General features: G+C 42.8%; 2 protein-coding genes across 20 annotated transcripts in view; both read right to left on the bottom strand.

Annotated features, from left to right (window-relative positions):
* The window catches only part of ARSG (arylsulfatase G), a 94,345-nt gene extending 91,830 nt beyond the window's left edge, over nt 1-2,515 (bottom strand). For 11 of the 12 annotated variants that reach the window (XM_042840982.2, XM_024104620.3, XM_065563691.1 and 8 more), the window contains exon 1: nt 2,427-2,515. Coding sequence is in view for 1 of the 12 variants with exons in the window: in XM_065563696.1 (XP_065419768.1) it covers nt 2,427-2,451 (25 nt within the window). In the remaining 11 variants the exon portion in view is untranslated. The remainder of the gene's footprint in view (nt 1-2,426) is intronic. The other variant, XM_065563696.1, reaches the window with a different exon arrangement.
* Nucleotides 2,516-4,983: 2,468 nt separating this feature from the next.
* Nucleotides 4,984-16,975, bottom strand: part of GNA13 (G protein subunit alpha 13) — an 83,568-nt gene continuing 71,576 nt past the window's right edge. For 7 of the 8 annotated variants that reach the window (XM_065563665.1, XM_065563666.1, XM_065563669.1 and 4 more), the window contains 3 exons: nt 8,778-8,941; nt 6,290-6,466; nt 4,984-5,484 (listed from right to left, as the gene is read on the bottom strand). In XM_065563665.1, the coding sequence (XP_065419737.1) occupies nt 5,338-5,484; nt 6,290-6,466; nt 8,778-8,941 (488 nt within the window). In that variant the 3' untranslated portion in view covers nt 4,984-5,337. Of the gene's footprint in view, nt 5,485-6,289; nt 6,480-8,777; nt 8,942-16,975 lie in introns of those variants that run through there. The other variant, XM_065563667.1, reaches the window with a different exon arrangement.

Raw genomic sequence — 16,975 nt, 5'->3', positions numbered from 1 at the left:
TCAACACCAATGGCCAGTTTTCAGGAAGCAACTCTGCCACAAGAATTAACTGTTTAGATTAAGGTAGACAGTAAACATGCTATTTGCAACAGAGTCCCCAAAAAGAACGTGCATCACAAAACTATAACAGAGATTGCACATTTGCTAAGAAAAAGAACTTGTTAAATGGTAACTGCCATCTGGTGACTTCCACTATAGAATCTGAGAATATCAGGGTTGGAAGAGACCTCAGGAGGTCATCTATTCCAACCCCCTGCTCAAAGCAGGACCAACCCCAACTAAATACCATACCTGAAAGATTTTTGCCCCAGATCCCTAAATGGCCCTCTCAAGGCTTGAACTCACAACCCTAGGTTTAGCAGGTCAATGCTCAAGCCACTGAGCTATCCCTTCCCCCCCCTAACATTTTTTTTTCTGAGTTAACTTCCCCCACTCACACACCTCAATTTAAAGTAATTCCATTTGATCACATGGGGCAGATTCTCTTTTGTCCTGTATGTAGTCATTTAAACCAGAGCAAAGTGGGGTAAAAACACAACCATTCTTATTTGGTAACATTTTACATCCACTTTGCACTGGTCCAAATTACTAAAGGTGCAAGACAGAGACTCGGACACTATATCTGCAAGTTAGGTTAGTTCATTTATACAATTTGTTTCTTTCAACCATGACTATAAAATAACCTCTCTTGCAGTTGTCTGGTTCATTGGGTCCAATGTCCTCCATATATCTACAGATAAAGGAAGTTACATAAGGTAACTTGCAGAAGGGGAAAAAAAAGTGTTTGTATCCTGTATGATCTATAAATAAGGCCTGAAAGATGAGGTTTTACATTTTTTCCCCCATCAAAATATTAGTAATGTCATGTCCGGACACCAAAAAAATAAAAAATTAACAATTCCCCATTAGATGTCGCTTTCTTGGTATCTGATGTCATAATGAACCTGTCATCCAACTGACCAGAGTAGACAAGCCTGGAACTAAGAGACCAGAGAGGAGGAGTTGTTTCAGGCCTCATTTACACATTATAAAGAAGGACAGTTTAACAGGGTGTTCAACCTTAGTGAATAATGTGCACCCAGAGAGATGAATGAACATACTGATAAGATGCAAAGTAATAATAAGGTAAATCCTGCAAACCATCACAAGACCGGACCCTGACATCCTCACTCAGGAGAAGTCAATTAAGAAGTCAATCCCACTAGTCAATTAAGATTTTGCCTGGAATAAAGATTGCAGCATTTGGTCCAAATCACAGAAATCCTTCCCCAGTAGGTTTCTGTTGCTGGATTTTTTTTCCCTATATATCCTTTAAGACACCATGCGCTGCACTGGCAACTGGCCAGACATATAAGGGTCACATCTAAGGGTTTGTCTACAACAGGAAATCGACTGGAGTAGTGGATATCTATTCCAGACTGTGCTTTGAATTCACACCCTACCTTATTCCAGAATAAGTCCCCTGTGTGGACAAGGCCTAAAGCCAAATCCTGCCCTCTCTATCTTGAGCCATGCTCAGGGGTATGACAGTGCTGGCCTCACATAAGGGGCCTCCTCTGTCATCTTAGCAGTGCAGGGCAGGCTGGCTCATGAAGTGCCAGGGTGAATGTAGAGTGGGGCACACCTTACTGCTTCTCTGAGAAGCAATATAGGTACAAGGAGCGGGGCACCTGGCAACACTCACTGAAGCAGCAGATTACGCCTCTGTAAGATAGCGGTGTCCAGGATGGCGCAGTAGCAGGGCCTACATCCTGAGTGGGTTTCCTGCCCTGCTGCTCAACGGGTGTGTGGGAACGGGAGAGAAGCCACTCTTTGCACCCCCTCCCCACACTAGCGCAGCCATGTCTTACAAGGCAGGAGCTGGATTCCACCTCAATTATACATACACCTCTACCTCAATATAATACGAATTTGGATATCACGCGGTAAAGCAGTGCTCCGGGGGGGGCGGGGCTTCACACTCCGGTGGAGCAAAGCAAGTTCGATATAACGCGGTTTCACCTATAACGCGGTAAGATTTTTTGGCTCCCGAGGACAGCGTTATATCGAGGTAGAGGTGTATATAATCACAAATAAATATCCATCAACCATGAGATATGCTTACGAATCTCCCCCATCCTCCCCTGACCTTCACACACACACACACACACACACCCCGCACAGTGAGTTTATCAACTATAACCACAGCTTCCGCTCTGCTCTCCTCTGCACCTTCAGAGATCTGGCAGCTGCAAACACATTACTGTACAAAGATACACAGGCCGCATCTGCTCCTAGGCCACATTATGCCCCCTCCCAGATACAAAACAAGGTTCACAGTTCATGCCACTAAGTTCTATAATGCAAACAGGTTTAAAGAGGCTGGCACACCACCACCAGGAAAATCAAACACCCCACACAGCCAAAATAAAGATTGGTGCACTCACTGGTGTACAGAGAGCAGCCTGCCATGTTTAATCTTCCCTGCTGCACAGCCCGTGACACGTGTGTGAGCGGGTGAGCGAGAGGCCCTGCCCCTCCCACCCCAGTCTGACTGCTATCCCCGTGGGTGGAGCCGATCGCTTTCCAGCCCACTCCAGAGCAATTCGTCTGCACGTGCAGCTGTTTGCCGGCAGCACTCAGGTGGCTGCGGGCAGACACAACAAAAGGGAGCGATATTTGTTCCTGCTGCCTATGACCCACGCAAACAGAACCAGAAACGGCTCTTCTGCTACTGGGTATTGGAGAAATCTTTAGCCCTGCACCTCCAGCAGACCGACAAAGTCTCACTCATCTGGAGAGTCATTTGAAAGCAGAATGATTAGTGTTGTTGTTTTAAAGCATGTTCTTTGTGTGAGGGGACAAGGTGGGTGAGGAAGTATCTTTTATTGGACCAACTTCTGTGATATTACCTCACCCACCTTGTCTCTCTAATATCCTGGGACCAACAGGGCTTGCAACTGTACCGCATACAACCTTTTGAGAGGAAGCATTTTGCTCTCTTTCAGTGAGACATTTAAAATCAAACTTCTTCCCCAACGTTCAAACCCTCTCAGCCTGAAAATCCTGGCTGAGGAGAATATTCATGTTACACATGGGAATAGAGGTTCTAGTGAATTTGTCATCCATGGTTACCTTCCCTATGCATAAACCACTTAATCCTTGCAAGATTTCCCTTCACTCAGTCTCTCATACACAGAGGGTGACCAGATGGACAATCCCAATTTTGGGTCTTTTTCTTATATAGGCTCCTATTACCCCCCCACCCCCGTCCCAATTTTTCACATTTGCTGTCTGGTCACACACACACACACACACACACACACTTTTTCTCCTTATTTCCAAAAATAAAATGGAGTTAAATAAATTGTGCCTGCATAGAAAGTCAACTGGGGCATAAGTCATTTTTCTGCTTTCGCTCACCATTTCTCAGCCATGTTTTCTGCATTCTGTGGCACTCCCTGTGTTAGTGGAATAAGATACCTTTACACCTCCTTTAAATATTTCAAACTAAAACTCTTTGAAAATGGAGTCTGGAAATACACTTTCTTTTTATGTAGAGGGAGAAATTCTGGTGCCTGTGTCATAGTATTTAAATACAAACAAACAAACAAAAACATTTAATTTTTTAAAATATTGTCATTTTAAAAAGAAATATTTATCCATTTAAGATTTAGGGTGAAATCTTGGCCCCACTGAAGTCTTTTGGCCTTTTCCATAGTTTTATCCCTAGTGATTGTCATCAAATATGTGCCAAACTTTAAAAATATAATGAAAGCAGAGATGTAATGAACATCCTGTGTGGATTGATTATTTCAAAATTGGTGGAAATGAAAATCCACTGATAACACAAGTAAAGGCTTACCTGCCTTTAACAATTGAGGTGCCAAGTGGCCTGGAGAGACCTGGACCTTGTTCTGCAAACACTTAAGCATGTGAGTAAACTTTATTCACCCAAGAAATCAGATTGACAACAATAGGAGTAATCATGTAAACCAAATTACTCCTGTGCTGAAGTGCCTGCAGGATTAGGCCCCAATCCTGCAATCTGATCTGCACAGATGAACCCCTCTTCCTGAGCAGAGCACACCCTCCATTCAGTATAGTCTTCCCACACTGATCAGATTACAGGACCACAGACTCAGAATGGAAGCTCTATGGGGTACGGATTGTGTCCTTTTATTAGACTGTCATGTGTCATTTCCACAAGCACAGCACGATGGAAATAATAATAGCAATAAATATTAGAACACATTGTCAACTGACTTAAATTTAAAATCATAAAATGTTCCTTTGGAATATTTTTTTTCTATTGGAATAACATTAGTTTATTTATAAATGTAAATAGAAGGCTAATTACTCACAATGCAGAGGGATTGGGAAGGGAGCACAAATGTACCTTTGTGAAATCGAGTGCAAAAATAATCCAGACAATTGTACCCAGTGTGAAATCTGGCCCAGCAGCCTTGCTTTGGGGTGATGATGGGAAGAAAGCAATTTAGCAGCCACAGACTAAGGAAGTGTCCTAACAGGATTATATAAAGAAAATTGAAAGCATAATTGGGTCTTGGTAACGGTAATTAAAACAATACCCTGCCACGGGAAATTAAACCCATCACACACAACACATCAATTAAATCTGTACTGCTTTGTCTCTTTTAACTAGGTTTTTTTTCATTCTGTTCCTAATTTAAAGGACCCAGGCACCATTTCCTGATTCTCTAGGAGAAGACCAAGTAAAAACTCACTTTGGTCCTGATCCTGCAAATGACTCTCCACAAACAGACCCTGCACCCACATGGAGACAACTGCAGGTTAGGGGCCTTTGCGTAGGGAATATGTGCAGGTACTGGGGATGGAATCCTCTCCCTGATTTAGTGACGGTGCCTGGACAACTAGCACAACCACTCTGTATTTGCAGCTTCCGTGACTCCTCATTGTCCAATGCTCCTAATTTTCCAATGCTAGAAAAAAAAACTAAATAAAATAAACACCACAATCCTCCGCAAACATTGAGAATATATATTTTAAAAACTACACATTAGGCCCTGTTTACAAGATGTTAAATGTTCTTCTGTATATTACTGCAATTAAGATTAAAATGTACCTTGATTTCTGATATGAGAGCAGCAGAGACCAAATATTGTAAGGTCATGGCAGAAATAGTTACTGTCTGGGGAAGGAGGGTATAAAGGTAAAATGTTCAGCGACAAAGGGATGGATTTTTATTTACAGATCCTTACAATGTAGTGGATGATCCATATCAAGTAACAACAGTTTTAGAAGTAGTCAACCTGAAAGTAACTCTTTAAATAGAGGAGAATGTTTCCCCTTTAATACTACATACATCCTACAGCTTTATTTCTGCAAGACATCAAGACATTTTAATACCCATTCTCGACACTCCTTAAATGCTTCCACAGGTTTCAGCAAGCCCATCGTGGCTTCATTTCTGAGTTCAGCATCCATTCCACTACGATCTTCATCCATCCACCCAAGTAACGCCTAGAAAAGATACACAAAAGCTGAATGGCCATTCGTGTTTCAGATGAACACTGGACCAAATTAAAATGCTGAGCAACTCCCAAACTGTTTGCTTCCTCTCTCCATTATATTCTATTGGTAACAACAAGCCAATTTATATTGATTAGGATCTTTTCAACAGGCCAACTGTGTATACAGCTATTCTGCCTTCAATCTTAAATACACAGAATTGTCATTGTAAGTAGCTGCTTCTCTAGCTCACTACTTGGTAGAACAAGTAAACACTTAGTTTCCAATAAACCACAGGGCCAGTATTCTGCATAAACAATTATCTTTCTTTGCATGTCTCAAACCACAGTTTCCTCCGGAGGCCATGAATGTCTGTGCTCCTGATTTTTTAGTCTTGTAAGTACTATAGTAGGGGACCAAAAAGGCACCAAGAAAAAAGCAGACACAAACTACAGTTTCCATAGCAATGTTTCAAACAAAGTGGCAGAAACAAACACAAGAAAAATGTTTCTTCCTTCTGTGTGCAGTTGTGGGATTCACTCCTGCAAGGGGTCAAAAGGTTAAAAACTGGGATTGGATAATGCATGCTAATTACTGGATAATCAAATTTCATGCTCCTTGGCCTGGGCAAACAGCCACAGGGATCTGTAAGGAATCCCCCCATATACAGTGTTGCACAAGTAGTCAGGTGCATCATGACGCAGAAAGATTTTCATTTTCTCTGAAGCATCAACTATTGGCAGGGTGCTAGACTCGCAGGAGGAAGTGGTCTGTTCCTCAGTGGCAAATCTTCCATTAGTAAGCAATAGCTTTGTACCTGGTATCTCTCCACAATGTGAAAGCCAATGGCAGACTGCAACTTGCGCAGACAAATTGGACACAGATCCAATGGGCGTCGGTCTGATTCCTCCAGGTGATTGGAACCCTGCATCACACACTGCAGCCACTGACAGTGATGGAGTCCAAAGATGTGCCCAATCTCATGGGTCAGGGTCTGAAACACAGGTCTTATTTTGCAAATTATTGTAAACTATGTTTTCCACTCTCCCTACACTGGCAGTACCCATTACAGCACCTTACAAAATGGGCTGATGATAAAACAGTTCCACTTCCAACCCACTCCAAGACAGGGCAACAGACCTGGCACGGGGCTGGTACCAATTTTAGTTACAGAAAAATGAAGCGGATGGCCTTGTAGTTAAGGAAAGGAAGTGAGTGTTCAATTCCCAGTCCTGCCACAAACTTCCTCTGTGAACTGGGTGAGTCACAATTGCTCTGTGCTTCAGTTCCCCAGCTGCAAAATGGGGATAGTAATACTTACTTTCTTCCATCCTTGTTCTGTATTGTGGATTAGGGCTCTAAGCTCCCTGAGGTAAGGACTATCTCTTCCTATCTGTTTATACAGCACCTAGCACAGTGAAGCCCTAATTTCAGCTGGGGCCTCTAGACACTATTGTAATAAAAACAAGATATCCCGCTCCCCAGAATATGCTCAAGGGATTTAAAAAAACCTGATGTTTGTTTATAAGGATAATTCTTCACACTTCTGCATAGTGCTAACATCCAGGGAGCTCAAAGTGCCTCACAAACAATATCAAGCTAAGACTCGCAGCCCCCGACTGACCCGCAGAGGTTGAGTTTACTGACATTCAAATTAAGGATTTACTATGTTTTACTTAGTTCAGTCAATATTGAGCACAGGGAGGCATGGTCTTCCTTGATTTGGAAATTAAAACATATTGAATAGGTGAAGTGATTTCTCCAATTTAGAAAAATGCACCTAGCATTCCCTCTAGGTCCCCGGACACAGGCTATCAAACCACATCCATCTACTGACAACAGGAACCACTAACAACAACAACAAAGACCTTCCTGCAGCTACAAAAAATCTCAAGCCCTCAGGTATCCCACAGACACCATCTCTTCAGGAAGAGGGTGATTAAACAGATAGGTCTGGAGGTTACTAAACAGGCTCCATCCAACCAAAGTGAAGCAGATTGGCAGTGGATCCAGATTAATGGAGCTTGGATCCAATCCAACCACCAAAGGGCTCTTAGCAAATCAAAGCCCCTCCCCCTTGCAAAAATGCTCATGCCACTCCTGGTTCTCTGCCCCACCAGTTCTAATCCCTACTCCCCAGTCCTCACAGCAAACACCAACACTCTCTTGAGATGAACTGTATCCTTGGATCCAAACTTTGTCACTTCTTGGGCCTCTTCTCAACCCAGGGTTCAGACTCACGGATCTTGCTTTAATCCACCCTTTCCAAGTACCCTCTACTGAGAACACCCTGCTCCCATATACTACTCCTGGGGGAATTCTGCGCCACTGTGTAATGCAAAATTTTGCAGAAATTAATGTTGTGCCCACAGAATTTCCTTTCCCCCACAGAAATGGGCGGCAGTGCTGCTGGACGCCACTAGGGGGCACAGGACCCAGCAGAGCCCAGTTCACACATAGAAGACACTACCAGGGGGAGGGAGTTAGAGGTTTCCCTGACCGCAGCACCTCTCAGCACACCCTCACGGAAAGAGATGGCAGCGTTCAGAAAACACCACACAAGCCTGGGACCAAGCATCAGGCTGCTTCTCCCTTGGGATCTCTGGGCTCTGAGGGGTAGGGGAGCAGGTGTCTGGAGCTGCAGGGGCCATGGCTGGGCTCTGGGGGCAGAGGGGTGCAGGTGTCTGGGCTCTGGGGGTACCCTGCAGCTGGGCTCGGGGGGGAGGGGGTAGGGGTAGGGGTTTCAGGTGTATTAGCTGTGGGGGGGGGCATGGCTAGACTCTGGGGGGGGGGGGGGGGAGAAGTTGTAGGTCTCCGGCTCCCAGCAGAGCTCTGTGGGAGAGGGGGCAGAGAAACAGGATTGTCATAGGGGTTTCTTTAACTCTCTACTCCTGTGGGAATTTTTGTGTGTCTCTGTATTGTTATAGACATACTTGCTGACAGGTACATAAATTACCAAAATAACTGAAACTGGTGTGATTATGTAGTGTTATTTTGACAAATAACATGTGCAGGATTTTACAATATTGTATGCAGAATTTTTATTTTTTCGGTGCAGGAGTAATAGACACAAGTGTAAGGAATATCAGCTTGAACATGCCACCTGATCTCCAATGCAGGGCTGGAGGCTGAAGAGACAGATTCTGCTGTCATTTACACTGGTGTAACTCCATTGACTTTGCTGGAGTTGCTCCTGATTTACACCAGCAAGAGGAGAATTAAACCCTTAGAAACAAAAGCTATTTTTATTTCCAAATAGAAATTTAAGGCTTTCAGTAACTCTCCAGAGCCCAACAGGCACCCACCTTGCAGGACCTCAGAAGCAGCAGACTGCTGATTACAGGAGTATAATAGCCATCAAAAACTGAGTAGTCTGCTGAGGGAAGCTTCTTGACTCTCTTCAGTCTGCCTTTGTAGCTCGCACTATAAAAGTCACTGTCATACCTGGCAAAGCTGAAGATCCCCATTCCTTAAGAAGAAATCAAAAAGGAATTCTATTAGAGAAGACATTTTCACAGTTCAAAGAAGAACAGGAGTACTTGTGGCACCTTAGAGACTAACAAATTTATTAGAGCATAAGCTTTCGTGGACTACAGCCCACTTCTTCGGATGCATATAGAATGGAACATATATTGAGGAGATATATCTGTATGTGTGTATATATATCTCCTCAATATATGTTCCATTCTATATGCATATAAATTTGTTAGTCTCTAAGGTGCCACAAGTACTCCTGTTCTTCTTTTTGCGGATACAGACTAACACGGCTGTTACTCTGAAACCTTTCACAGTTCAGGGCAACTGCCCCGTATTCTTGCTCCGCGGTCCCTTGAGGGTGCATTCTAGGCTCCTCAACCAGCACCTCTTTTGGGCAGCCATCTCTCTCCCTCTCCTGACCAGGGGTTTTCCACGCTGTACGGTTCCCTGCCTACACTGATATTCCCAGCAAGCCAGACTGCCTATAACAGGCCAACGTCTGCGCGTTGGTTTCTCTGTGAAGACTCGTGAAGAGTGTAATTGCCAGCAGTTATAAGTTGAGCCCTACTCGCAAACACAACTGTGATTAAACTTACAATGATCTGAAGTCCTAGCTTTGCTATTTTAAGTCAATGCCAAAAGAGCACTTCTATGTTTTGAGTTACATTGTGTTAGATACACAGAAGTCTTCAAACACGGGAAGCATCAAAATATAAAATAATATACATTGTACCATTTTGCTTTGCCACGTGTTCTAGTGAATGTACCCTTCAGTTTATGGCTCAGCACAGAAGGACAAGTAGATCTACCCTCATCTATTTCTGAGCAAACTAGCTACTGTTTAGCAGTGCACTGTTTATAGCCCTGGAAAGCAGTACAAAGAGCAGCCTCTCAGAAGTAGTAAAAGTGCTTTACGTGTACTACTAGCGACCTCTTCTGGTCAAAGAAGGATTTGGCAGAGCTCAGAGCAAAGATCTGAAAAAACAAAACAAAAAAACCTCTTGCACTCAAGTATCAGGGGGTAGCCGTGATAGTCTGTATCTACAAAAACAACAAGAAGTCTGGTGGCACCTTAAAGACTAACAGATTTATTTGGGCATAAGCTTTCGTGGGTAAAACCTCACTTCTTCGGATGCACAGAGTGAAAGTTACAGATGCAGGCATTATATACTGACAGGTATTATTAAATAAATTACCAAAATAATTGAAATTGGTGTTTCAGTATATAACCATCAGTATATAATGCCTGCATCTGTAACTTTCATTCTATGCATCCGAAGAAGTGAGGTTTTTACCCACGGAAGCTTATGCCCAAATAAATCTGTTAGTCTTTAAGGTGCCACCAGACTCCTTGTTGCTCTTGCACTCAGATTCCCTTGATGTTTAAAAGCCCAATTAACATTACTCATGTTGAGTAGCATTTCCTCCTTTGTGTAATCCCATTGATTTCAGTGGAACTACTCATATGAGCAAGAGTTGCAGATGTAGGTGCTAAATAATTGTCACATATTGACAGTATAACACAATCTTCAAAAACGGGGAAAACACACACTTAGGATCCCATAGCGCACATGATTTTGCACACGCACAGTCTTTAAAAAAGGCACGATTATGACTGTTAATATTTTGCACTTATATGGCGTCTTTTCATCTCACCATGCTTTACAGACATTAATTTCATGTAGGGATACACTGTGGCACAGAGAGATTAAGTAACTTGTCCAAGGCCACCGAGAAAATCAGGAGCAAAGGCAGGATTAGTATCCAAAACACCAGGCTGCCTGTCTTGTATCTTAACCATAGGACGATATTATTGAAATGCACTACACTACGCAGGATCTATGCCACAGATACAGTACAGTTCCTTTTCAATTAATGAATCCAGATCTTCCACGTACAGGTCTGTCGCATCTTACGCGCATTTAACATGCGCGCTTTCAGCTTTACGCGGTTGGCAAAAACAAAAAAATGAGAAAAACAACAATTTTAATACTGTACCTGTAGTGCGGGCGATTCCGCCCACCATTGAACTCGATGTAATTTTGACTATACGCGATTTTCGCTTTACGCGCTGACTGTGGAACCTAACCCCAGCGTAAGATGTGACAGACCTGTAGTGAGTCCATTATATTCCCACTGTGCTGATTTTTCTGAGCTGTCAAATCAAAATTATTGCAGGAATAACTGAAGTACAAGGCACCTTACTATTGAGCATTTCCTGTATGACAGGTCTCTGTGAAAAACAATGTAGTGGGACACTGAACATTACTAGGCTATTTATGTCCTTTTGGATGTTATAATTAGCAATGTGATGAGGAAGACATGAGGCCAGCGCCTCGCACTATTATTCACTGAGATGGAAAATGACTTCTGTGGCACCACTGATTCACAGTGACTCAGAAAGGAGTGGATGACTCAGGTTGTCAAACACAATTTACAAGGCTCCCTTCCCCACATTCGTGTGTGTAATTATCAGGGGCATTTGGTGCCTACTTTACATTAACTACCCCAGGTTGCAGTAAAAACAAAAACAGTCCATTTGAAAATCTATTCCTGCAGGATAAAATCCTGATGTCATCAACAGGAGTCCTGCATGTAAGAAGTCAGCAGGCCTACACCGCACATGATCAAAAGTTTCTACTGAGAATCATTGCTGACTTATAATAAAGAGAGAAGTGCTGTGTAGAGCAGCAGCAGAAAGAGAAACAATGATGTACACACACGAGAATGTTCAGGGCCTTAACTCTGCAATGCAGTATGGGAGTTCCACACCTGGCTCTCATTCCTCGGGTTTGAGGGGGGTACAAGTGAAACAGGGGGAAAGGAATTGCCACTGAGGGAGGAATTGCCTTGTGTTGCCCAATAATGACCCACCTAGTTGACCATGTAACAGCAATGATGGGCCTCCAAAAAGTATCCATCCATGTGTATCCTGTCAGAAGGATGGCTGAGTTAAAAGGCTTGGAGGATGGCAAAGTTAAAATGGGGAGTGTGAAAGCAAAACTTTCCAGCCTCCCTAAGAGACATGGCCCAGAAGGTCACAGCCATTCCCAGGGAGAGGAACTGACTTAAAAAAATAAGTAAGATTACAATAACAGTTAGAGCTCCCCTTGCACATAAAGAAAACACAGTACAATACAAACAAGTAGCAAAAAGGGCAGGTGCCCACTATATCTAGGGGTCAAAAGGAGCGCTCTAGCTCTGCATTTCCCAGCTGTGTGTGTGTCATACTCTGACATTCCCCTAAGGAGCTTTAGATCTGATGATTTTCCTTGTGTGATTTTCTCCATGACACAAAGCAGGACAGATCCTGAAAGGTACCAATCATCTACACCACCCAATAAAGTCAGCAAGTGTTCCTCAGAAGTGCTGAATAAATGTAAATTTCACCATCATGTTTAAGTTTACAGACAAAAAATGCAGACTGCCAGACGTTAAATGTAGCTTGAGAACTTGGGGTGGGATTCACGACAGTACTTGGGCACCTAAGACACAGTTTGGGCTCCACTGCAATCCACAAAATTCCCAGCAAACCGTGTAAGTGCCTAAACTCACTGAACACCTAAAGTTTTTCAGGGTAAAAGTTCCCTACCACCGTGAAGTGATGCTAAATTCTATAATGCAAGAGCCCTGCAGAAATGAACTCAAGTGGTAATTCTACAAATTGTGAGAGAGTCTCCAAAATGTGTGTGTGATGGCGTCATAAGATAGGTTCTGAATATGGGTACTTTAACATTTTCCCAGTGCATTTTATCTAATTGAAAATCTGCACAACAGCAATTATGAGTAAGGCTACGATTTAGTCACGGAGGTCACAGAATCTGTGACTTCCAGCGACCTCTGACTCCAGACTACGGTGGTTGGGAGCTGCAGGGTACCCCTGCCACCTCTGGCGGCTGCTGGAGCTCTAAGCCATCACAGGCGGCAGGGTACCCCACAGCTCCTGGCTGCCGCAGAGGAACCCCCAGATCTCCCAGCCGCCATGGGTGGTGGGGGCCCCCCCGAGCTACCGATGGTGGGGGAACCCCTGAGCTCTCAGCCGCCGCAGGTGGCGGGGGCCCCAAGAGCTGCTGATGGAACCCCCAAACTCCTGGCCACCACGGGCAGCAGAGAACTCCCAAGCTCGCGGGCAGTAGGGGAACCCCCAAGCTTGCGGCCGCTGCGGGCCCCCGGAGCTGTGGGTGGCCAGGGGTACCCCACAGCTCCCAGCTGCAGGCAGCTCCTAGTCCCTGTGCAGCTGCCCCACTTCAGGTAGCGTGGGGACCCGCAGATCCCCATTTTGTCAGGGATATATTTAGTAAAAGTCAGGGACAGGTCACGGCTTCAGTGAATTTTTCTTTTTTGCCCGTGACCCGTCGCTGACTTTTACTAAAAATATCCATGACAAAAAACTTAGCCTTAATTATGAGACTTTACATATTAGCAATAAATAGACATATTGTTTCAGCATAAAACACCATGTATCTCAGCTTTTATATGTCAAACTGTAAACTAAACAACAAAGTGCATCCAAAGAACACATGCAGTTAGTCAAAAAGCCCCTGGCGCTGCATGTAAAATATTGTTTTTACAACATTATTTGAAGTTTGTGGAGAACGTTAAAGTGTTAAAGAATCCAGCAGATTATTTTACACTGGTCTCAAACTTCACTCAAATTTTAAATTTAGAGTTTGCAAATTTGGAATGGTATCAGGTGATTTACTGTATAATAAGGGATTACAGACTTCTCTCCTAAAGCAGGATTATGAACAAAGGTGCACAATGGGACATTAGCTCTCTGACATTAAACAGACAGAAAATATGAAGAGTTACCACTATTTCTTAGTTAATTTCAGCAACTGCATATGGGCTTCTTTGGCACGTGAATTTATGCTCAATTAGCTGAATTTTCAGAAGGGTCTCAGCCATGGCCTTGAGTCACCAATGTATTACTCCACTTTTAAAGTTGGCATAACTCTACTGAAATTAGATGAAATGAGTTACACCACTGCCAAAGGGACATTTAGCAATGGGGAAATCAAGCCCCAAATCTTTATCTTTGAACCAGCTGTTCGGCGCATGGAAAAATTTGCAATTTGAGCACAAACAGCATTTGCTTCGCATTCACCATTCATCTGAGTGGACACCAAACACAAACAAATGTTGTCCCAAATACACGGACCACTGTTGAAGAAACCAAACACAATGATCCATACTGCCAGGCAATTAAAAAACAATTATTAAAACAACCAACTACAAAGCCAGAAGCCACGCTTGATCTTTACTTTATGTTAATCTGTTTAAATTGCTCATGAAAGGCTGAGAGAACAGAGAACACTTGTTTTTATTATTATATTTTCATCAGGTTTAGACAGATTTTTCCCTCCCCAATCTATTCATTTTAATTAGCCAGTTGTTGTAGAGGAAGCCTAGGCACCTCACTTGGCTTGGTGGATGGCAGGGATATTCTTGGATTTTCTAGGTGCCAGAAGTTAGGTGCTGTGTTGTAACGCCTAAGTCCCTTCATGGATCCCACCCTCTATGCCTAGCTACTGAATAGAATGGGTGCAGCAGAGTGAAGTGGGTGCAACTTCCTTTTTAGAATCTCTGCCCTTTCTGAAGCACAGCTACGTGAATACAGATTGCTATTGTTAAATGCTATTCCGGCATTAGCCAGCACATAGCTGGCATACGTAGCACACACTATGGTGCAGGTGGAATTCCAACTTCCATTCTAGCCACTCCTTTTCAATTAATAATTATTTTCTTAAATTAATTTATTTTAGGCTGAAATTCGGCAGGCTTTGTTGAAGCTCAGAGGTATTTTGCGGCTGTGTGTGTATAACGTTTTTATTAAAATCAGTGCTGACATTTTTACATTAAAAAAACAAAACAAAAAAAGACCTCTTCCAGGATATATTATAGATTGTATGAGTCTTTTACAGCCTCCAAAAGCATGCTGGGTGCCTTGTTGTATCAATCAGAAGACATAGGCCTTGCCTCAAACAATGTACAAGCTTGACCCTGAGCACCTCCATCTCCCATTGGCTGCAGAGTCTCTCAACATCTCCCAGGATTGGACCATACTTTATAAAGCACAAGAGGAGGGGCTAGAGTTAAGGCTGAGCTTTCAACTTCAATGCAGAGATTCCGACTGATGGCTTAATTTTTCAGTGTTAAAACTGCACTATTATAAAATATCATTAAAAACGTATTTTAAAAGTTACCTAAAAGGGTAGATGAGGCTGTTCCAGGCAACTCTGGAAGTTCATGTTTCTGTTTCAACTAAAGAAATCTAGTTTTTGATACTTGTCTCATTTTGGGTTCAGAGGTCATCTCCACCTAATAAAAATGCTCTCTGAAGGCACATTTTGTGGCAGGCAGGCAGTTCTGAAGTTAGGAGTCTAGTAGCACTGGGAAACACATCCTTTTAAAAAGCAACAGAGAGTCCTAGTTGCTTTTTACAGATCCAGACTAACACGGCTACCCCTCTGATACTTGACATCCTTGTAAGGCAGCTCTGGATATCAGTGAATGAGCTTGTGTACTGGACCTACGTGCATGGTCCCTGCATTTAATTTAGAATTTGGTTCATTGTTTTGGTCCTGTTTTATTTTTGTCTTATTCATTTGCTCATTTTGTTTTAGTCTGGAGTTGTTTTGTATTTTGACTAACATTTGGTTTTCCCAAGTTTTTGATCATAGCCATATTAGGGCCAATCCTGAGACTGATGTCAGTGGCAAATGAGCACATTCAAAACCTCCCAGAATCTGGCCCTAAGCTGTATTGACTAGTTCAGGAAGGTACTTAAGTATGGGGCTAACTTTAAATGTGGGAGAAGTTTAATTCAAGTCCACTGGGCTACTCATAAACTTAGTCACATGCCTTGCTGACTTGGAGCCTGTGCCAGGTTTTGTCACAGGTGATACATAGATCATTTAGAGTCCTCATTTCTGGAGTCACCTGGCCAATATAGGGGAAATAAAAAACAACAACACTGAAATGGAAAAAATACTGTTTAAATTAAAAATATACATAACGGGGCCAAAATCTTAACTGTGAACCTTTTCTCAGGTGAACATGATAAGTCAATTGATTCTTTTCAAACAGTATTTTGTTAAATAAGTTAGAATCTCAATTATAAAAGAAAATCAACATATAAAAAATTTCAAATTCACTACACGTGTAAGTAAGGGCAATTCCACTGATTTCTACGGGAGTTTGGCAAACAGCGTGCTTGTTGTATCAGGCCCATAAGCTGGGAATTGAAGAATGAGTCAAATCAGAAGCACCTATGCAAACTGGATTTGATTGCTAGCAATCAGACTCTGGAGAAACAGACAGAGCTACTGACACTGTGCTTTGGAGAGATGTCACACCAAAATCTACTTGCACTTCTGTCCAGCAATCCTCAAGGAAATCAATGCAGCTGTCCAATTATAACGGAGTACAGAATTGGACCCATGGCAAGACTGCTTTTTATGCCAACTCAGTCTTGCAGTTAAATACACATGCCCACTCAGCCCTGCCGCTAAGCAAACCATTTTACCCTGTCACTGGCCTGATCAGATTGTGGCAAGCATACATGTTTTTGGAATAGCTAAGATGAGACAATGTTTTATATTTTTGCTTTGAATACCACAGGTACTCTATTTTATGGTGAAAAAGCCAAAGAACAATATTTTGAGGTGTAGATTTTGGGTATCAGAGACTAAAGGCTGCTGTGGTCCATGAAGTGAACTCATGCTGCAAACATGCAATCAGGACAGAGAGGGCCTGAGTTTCCTTTCACTAATGCAGGAGTCACTCCATTGCCCTTGATGTACTGACTCCTATTTTACAGTAAAGTGACACCAGACTCAAAACCAAACAGTCTAAATGTTACGATGATTTTATGCATTAAAAAAAAAAATCACATTAACAATCATTTGGGTGTTTTTGCAACAGCGAAAGTCTATGACAAGCTAGAGGCTTAATACTCCTAGGGAATGCCAAATTCTGATTTTGTGTGACCGGGAGATTTAGGAGTACAAGGAAGACTAGATCA

The sequence above is a fragment of the Chrysemys picta genome, chromosome 12 (assembly GCF_011386835.1).
Source record: "Chrysemys picta bellii isolate R12L10 chromosome 12, ASM1138683v2, whole genome shotgun sequence".
In the NCBI taxonomy this organism is placed as follows: Eukaryota; Metazoa; Chordata; order Testudines; family Emydidae; genus Chrysemys; species Chrysemys picta.
This window is presented reverse-complemented; position numbering and strand designations above follow the sequence as displayed.